This window comes from Rhea americana, unplaced genomic scaffold (assembly GCF_003343005.1).
Source record: "Rhea americana isolate MKP2758 unplaced genomic scaffold, rheAme1 scaffold_168, whole genome shotgun sequence".
Classification (NCBI taxonomy): domain Eukaryota; kingdom Metazoa; phylum Chordata; class Aves; order Rheiformes; family Rheidae; genus Rhea; species Rhea americana.
The window spans coordinates 1,121,136-1,128,494 of NW_028185794.1; the positions used below are offsets into that span (position 1 = coordinate 1,121,136).

At 48.5% G+C, this 7,359-nt stretch overlaps 1 protein-coding gene across 1 annotated transcript; it reads left to right on the top strand.

Annotated features, from left to right (window-relative positions):
• Positions 1–4,599: 4,599 nt before the first annotated feature.
• On the top strand, positions 4,600–6,260 carry SENP8 (SUMO peptidase family member, NEDD8 specific). The gene has a single exon (XM_085300728.1). It carries the CDS (start codon positions 4,643–4,645, stop codon positions 5,279–5,281), a length of 639 nt encoding a protein of 212 aa, XP_085156854.1. The 5' UTR covers positions 4,600–4,642; the 3' UTR covers positions 5,282–6,260.
• Positions 6,261–7,359: the final 1,099 nt, after the last annotated feature.

Genomic DNA, 7,359 nt, shown 5'->3' on the forward strand with positions numbered 1-7,359 from the left:
CGGGGGCCGCCGCGGCCTCTCCGCAGCGGGGGCGGCAGCCCCGAGGCGGGAGTTACCGCGCGTCGCGCCCGCCGCCGCTTCGCCCCCGGCCGGGGGCSTCTCAGTCCCCCCGAATAAACTCCGTTTGAACGCGTGTGAACGGTACCACCGACCTAACACTCAGAATCCGTCCCGCTCGCCCGGCTGAAGGGTTTTCTCGTTGTTACTTCTGTGAAAGGGAGAGTCTGCGTGTCACGTTTAATCCTCAGGTTGCTGGGTTTTTTCCTTTTTTCCCTGTTAACGCCTTGGCCAAACCCGTCCTGTCAAGGCGGACGCTGATCTAGGGGCTTGATGCAGCCCCAGCTTTGGTCTACGGCTCTGCAGGGCTGTGGAGCGAAGCAGGATACCGGCGTTTGACGGCTTGATAAGTAAAGCAGCTAAATGCGCCTGGTTTGGAGACTTTGCAGCAAACTGAAGGATTTGAGCATTGTCTGTGGATTTACATGGGCTTTCCCGCATTTTGCACGYATGGAAACTGTGAAGGGCTTTCTCTGAATTTGGCACTGAAGGCTTTTTTGAAGCCTGTGAAGTTCCTGTTTACCTAYAAAACAGAAATTGCAATCTATGCACTAATGAAAATTGCTTGTTTTTAACAAACTCCTCTTCTGACGTAGGTGTTCTCAACTTTTTTGTTTCATTTGGCTTGAACGTCTTCACTGGCTCTGTTAGGAGACCCCCAATACTATGGAGACTCAGGTGTTAGTATAGTCCAGCCCTGTTTACACTGATAAATAGAAACTGATATTTCTCGTCTGCTCTTGCTATTGTTAAAATTACTGTTACTAAGAGCACTGACACGCTTTCAAAAACCATTTCCTGTAAAAGGGAATGGTCTTGTGGTTAAATCATGAGGCCTTTTGCTCTTGACCGTTTCACACGGTCTCAGACAAGCCACTGAAAATGTCTCTGCCCCTCCAGTTCTGCCTTCCATAAAGTTAGAATAATCTTCTCTTTCTATATTTCTTTCTTTGTTCTTTACATTTATCAAAGGAATGTAGGGACGGGGCATGTTAATATGTTCACTCTGTATGTTCCTAGCACCTTTGATTATGGGAATAGACTTTAGCAGTCTGATTCATCTTTAATATATGCTCTTTGCTCCGTAACTGCTTATTTATACTTAATTACTAGCGAGCTGCTTTTCTAGCTGTCGGATACTGCCTTCAGAGTACAAGGGAACAATCAATTACATTCAGATGGGAGTTCTTTAATATTATGAGAAAAATGGGGGGGGGTGTAAAGTATTTCAAGATGCAGCCTTTGCCTTGCTTTCTGAATGCATCCACACTAATGAGCAAGACTCTTGTTTGCAACCTGTAATAAATGTTCTCATCCTAGGTCAGTTCTTGTGCATATTTTTATGAAAAGCTTTGAACAGAGTGCGCCTGAGCGCTCGGTAGGCAAATCCTGGCTGTGTTTGAGTAGCCCCGGGAGGGAAGTTGTGCTGGGCGCTTCTGACTGGATTTCAGCATCCCTAAATATTAAAGAGGTTCAGATCCAGGTGAGCTCACTGGGAGCTCATCTTTAGTTTTAATTGAGAGGTTCTCCTGGACGGTTGCAACCCCTTTCCCCCCCTCCACTGCACTACRCTTTTGATGAGGGCCTTACCACTTATCTTAAGTGGCTCTGAAAGGCRTATGAGCCCGTGAAGGGTTTTCCTTTTAAGATGTGTAATGCGTGGTGAGTCATCGGGCAGAACTTGCAAGCAGTTTCACAAATACCAGATGGCAATAAAATTAAAAGTAGTAGCTAGTGGCAATTAAGCATTTGCTATAACCATTCTCCCTTCCTGATTGTAGGAAGCTGCCAAACATCTTTTTTCAAAAAAAAAAAAAAGCTGTTTCTACAGAGTAGAAAATTATGGCAGAATACAGGATGCATACTTCCTCCTATAGCCTTTAATTTCAGTTGGACTCGACTAGAAAGCTGTTTGGTTTGATTGTATGTCTTCAGGAGAAGATGAAGCAGAAATAATGCAGTAAAGGAGAATCTGGGGCATTGTATGGGCACATGTTAAAAAGCACTCAGCGATGACCCTGTAAACCCCCAAACTGGTCACTTCTAGACTTGCAGGATCCATAGTTCTTTAAGCAGGGTTACAATTAGGCACTAAGTTTCCAGGACTTAGTTTTGGGGGTGTGKGKGGGGGGGTTGTTGTTGTTCTTGTTGTTGTTATACTGCAGGCTATTGCAATGGATTTGCGCTATAAACTTGGAAAGAGCTTAGCTGGGTGCATTAATATAGGAAGTGTGTCCAAATACCATTGTGTTTGGCTCAGTATAAATAACAATTGCTGCTCCCCTTCCTTTTGAGTGACTCTTGCTGCCTGGCATGCCTTGGATCTGTCMGTGACACACAGATAGCTACGAGCTTTTTAAGTTCGAGATATTTTACCTTGGCCCTTCCTTCCGATGTGCTAGACATGCAGCATGTTTCACGCAGTCTCTTACCTACAAGTCACACGTGATGTGACCTTGCCGAGATTTATTAGATATAAATCTCTCTTAATTTATGCATACCTGGACGGGAAGGGTTTTTTTAATGATTCATGTTGCAGTAAGAAGGCCAAATCTATTCCTTCCGACCATGTAAACAACACGGCGCATGTGACTTTTTCTCCCTATCCTAATGGATAATTACTGTCTTATTTATAGTGATTCATGCTAAAATGATCTTATCATTATGAATTTTCACATAGTGCTTTAAGAAATCCTAAGATGTTTTCACGCTGCGTTTGGCACGGGTGAGGAAAGGGCGAGGCAGAAACGGCCTCATGTCACTGCCGTCCTGAGCCCTGTCCTAGCAAGCAGAGGAGGAGAAGCGTCGGAGGGGCTGGTGGCCTACTGCGACAGCTGAGGAGCTCTGGCCAGAAGAGGATCTAGGAGGGAGAGGAAGAACGTGGCCGATATAAAGGGGGGGTTATCAAAGAGGTTTCTTAGGCAGATCTCCTGGCTAAATCCTAATCTGATCCCAAAGGGTAAAATTAGTGTTCACCGTGGTCTGTTGAGTGGCACCTCCTAGCTAGACTAAGTAACCGCTTTCTTAAAACRCACTTTAACACATTTGCTACCTGCCAGTCTTGGGGTAACAACTTCTGAAAGGGCGTTATACATAAAYGTGGCCCCTCTGCAAGGTAGACTGGCAGAAAACGTAGTGAAGAGCCAAATTAGCACAGAWAATTTGGTAAATGGAAGCGAGTCAAGAGAGGTCTTGCCCCACAAACCTCTTGAAGTTCYTTGAATGGGTCCTCAAACACATGGATGGGGAGAATCAGATGATAAAATCCACTCGAATTTCCAAAAGGCTTTTAAGGAAATAGGCAGCCACGGATTAAGAAGGGAGAATGTAGCRTGGACAAATAATCGAATAAAAGACGAGAAAGACAAGGTCAGTGTGAACGGTCAGGTCTCTTGGTGGATGGACGTCACCAGTGGGAACCTGCAGGGATCTTTACTGTTCAGCATACTCATGGATGACCTGGGGAGGATGGGAAGCAGTGAGGTGGCAAAGTTTGCTGCTGGCGGCCAACCGCTAAGACTTGCGAGAGGACTTTAAAAACAGGAGTGAGTGACTCAACATGTGTCTACACTGAATTTCACCTGCCATGTTATTGTCATGGAGGGAAAAAACATTTCTGTCTGCATAACTAAGACCRTGGGAAAATTCTCTGAAGCTAGGTGAGCTTGAGGGAGGCATCATATATGGTTGTCCGGTTCCTATGTTCTTYAGCATGCATTCAGTTTTCTCTGATACCAAAGAGGATGAATTCCTCTTTGGGCCTGAGCAAAACTCTGGTGTATTAGCATCTGAGCTGAAATTAATAGATACGGAGTGAACTTTCCAGCCTCAGGGCTACTTGAATTCTCGAAATCTCTACCAAGTATGCAGTGAATTGTCCTAAAAATTCTCACGGTAGGAAACTGGTTTGCTTCTAGTCTTGTTTTGCTTCGTTTTTCCACCTTACTCCTCACTGCTTTGCCTCCTGTGCTGGCAGACCAGCACAGTTTCCTGGAACAGGTCACACGCCCGGCACGGAGTTGTGGTGGCATCTCTGTTACTTAGGTGGAAGGAATCGCATATGTCTCTCACAGCCTTGAAAAGACTTCCTTAAAATACCAGCGAGGCAAAGACTTAGGGCGATTCTCGTTGTAACAGGGGAAACAGAAACACGAACCCACTTCTCCGAGATCGTGTATATTTTCTGTACAAAGCACGGAGCTGAAGGAGTTCCCGAACTGGGACTGCTTTGAATTCCCCCACGGCACGAGTCAAGATTGTAACTGTGAAACACCTAAGCGGCACGTGCTGAGAAACGTACTGCTCCGCGGGCAGCAAAGAGCCTGGCTCAGCCTCTGTCGCAAGCTGATGAGGAACCTAGCTGCGTGTGTGTATCTTAGTCTTGTCGACCAGTTCAAACRTTGGTCCCTCAATACAGGTCTGGGAAACGTAATCTTTTGTTCGCTTCTTGCTAAGAAGGAGCTTGAGAAATTTGTTGCGCTGTATCTTGTCAAAGGTGTGGTCTAATTGCATAATTTACCTTCTGCCCTTTCTGTGTTTTAGCTTCTGAGCTTTCCTGGAGTGCTGCGGCCCCTGCCTGCGCAGAATGGACCCGGTTGCGCTCAGTTATATGGACAGTTTGCTGAGGCAGTCAGACGTTGCCTTGCTRGATCCCCCAAGCTGGCTTAACGATCACATCATTGGGTTTGCCTTCGAGTACTTTGCCAATGACCAGTTCCAAGAATTTTCTGATCAGGTGTGTTTTATCAGTCCCGAAGTGGCTCAGTTCATTAAATGTGCTGCTAGTCAGGAAGAAGTAGCCATATTCCTTCAACCGCTCGACCTTCTCCACAAAAAGCTGGTGTTCTTGCCTATCAACGATAACTCCAACCAGGCTGCTGGAGGCACCCACTGGAGCTTACTGGTTTACTTCAGGGACAAAAAGTACTTTGCCCATTATGATTCCCACAGTAAGAGCAACTCTGCCCACGCCAAGCAAGTGGCAGGGAAGCTGGAGGCCTTCTTGGGCAGAAATGGGGGCAAAGCAACCTTCATAGAGGAGAAAGCGCCTGCCCAGCAGAACAGCTATGACTGTGGGATGTACGTGATCTGTAACACCGAGGCTCTGTGTCAGGGACTCTTCAGGGGATGCCAGGAGCCTTTGCTGCAGCTCCTCACCCCTTCCTACATCACGCAGAAGAGAGCCGAGTGGAAAGCCCTCATTGCTAAACTCGCACGGAAGTGACCCGGACGCAGTCTCCACCCCGGCCCCGAACAATTGCCTTTCCCTGTCCACTGGCCAGCGCCCCCGGTGCCTGAGGGAGATGCCCGTGTGCAGGATTTTCCCCCAAAGAAGAATGTAACCCCCTCCAGCATGGCAACACCCCTGCAAGTACCCTCCTCGGAAAGCCTTAGTCTGCTCTAGAAACGACTGGCCTTTGAACTCTGGACCAGTAAAGTCACCTTGCTCTCCATGAAATCGTCTTATCAAAGGTCATTTTTACACTTCTTGCTGTGGCAAAATGGGTTGCTAAAGATCCTTCTCCACCTCTGCCCAGCAGGCAACACACCCTCGCGTTAGGTGGCTTTCTTTTGCTAGGGGCATTGCTGSGCTAAACCGGGTTTGGCAGCGTCCTCTAAAACCGAGCCCCAAATGCTTTATAATGGACATTTCTAAGCTGCGCCTGATGATATTTGTGAAACACAGGATTTAGCAGCAAGGCTGGAGTCACAGCAGAAAATTCRATGCTGAGATATTTATAAATAAGATGAGAATCAGAAAGGAAAGTTATGATTAATTAATGAACGGGGCAAAAAAATCTTTCTTTTTCTTCGTGTCGGTTTTTGTAGGCTGTATGAAAGTAGCTTTTCTTTCCCCACCCCTGCTTGCTCTTATTACATATTAAAAGTCTGACTCGCTGAACCAGAGGAGGATTAATAGGGAGCTGAGCAAACAAATCCTAGGAAGGGAAACTTAATTGAGATGGAAAGTGGCATTTGTTCTTTGAAGTTGTTTTCATTACAATTTTGGGTCGTCTCCGTTCTGCTGGGGGGGGGAGGCATTTTTTCAGCGGTCCCCGACTCTCATCATCATTTGCTACGCTTAGAATATACGAGACAGTTGCTGTTTCCTCTAGCACAAAAACAGATCTTATATTCTCAAGATGAAAAACATACCAAGGAGAACAGAGGAATAAAATTTGAGATTTAAAAACCAAAGATAACGGCAGTATCCTTGAAGCTCAAGATGTTAGCCCTTAATATACTCGTCTGCCTCACGCTTGGCCTATTCAAAACCTACTTTTCCTCCACTGTTGGTTTACGGCTGGGATCTAAGAGCCAATCCTCTTATCAAAAGACAGGATTGGCAGTAGGGGAAAAAAAATGAGATGCCATTGCAGGATGAAAAATAACGTATAACCTCACGAGAGACAAAGAGCCAGTTGCTTAGGCGGCGTCTAGCGGAATAACCCCTCTGCATGCCAACTAGATCGGTGCGATACAGGTTTAAAAATACCCCTCAGAAAGATGGAGTATTTTTAACCTGCATCTCTGCTGAGCTCATTTACAGCCCAGCCTCCCAAATGTCTGCACCAGCACAAAAAGAGGACGGGGCAGGAACGCCCCAAACCTTCCCGTCAGCTAGGTGGAAAATTGTCCCTACTGCTGTGACGGAGCCGCAAAGCTGACGGTTGTCTGAACTAAGGTGCAGTCGCTTGCCGAAGGCGAGTTCCTCCGGACGCGGGGGGAACCAAGGCGCCCRCGCAGCCCCRCCGCCGGCCCCCGGCCGYTTCCAGTACGCCCGGCCRGGTTCGCTGCTCCTGTACGCAGACGAACGCCGCAGCCTGCGGTGCGATAGCGTTAACTCCCTCCTCCTCCTCCCTTCGCCCAGAGGCTAGTACGGTGCCGGGCASGGGAAGGGGATGAAGGAGCGGGTCCTCCTGGGCGGCCTCCTTGCCACGCAGCTCGCAGCAGGCGGGAGCCCCCCCCGCCAAAGCACGCCAGGCTACTCGCCCCGCGGCGCCTGCCGAGCTCCCGCGTCGGAAACGGGCGGCCGCGGGCCCGTGTCGAGCCGGCAGCTGCCCTGCAGGCACAGCAAAGGGGGCCTCGGGCCGGGCTAAAGCTACCGCAGCACGAGGAGGAGGAGGAGGAGGAGGAAGAGACGGCCTTAAGCACTGCGTGAGATGCAGGATGGAGGAGCTGCACGTGCCGCCGGGCCCCTGCCACTGTAGGGCTCGGCCGGTGCCGGGCTGGACGCGCGCCAACCCCCCCCCCAACCCCGGGCCAACCTCCTGCTTGGGCAATCAAGAGCAGGTAGCAACG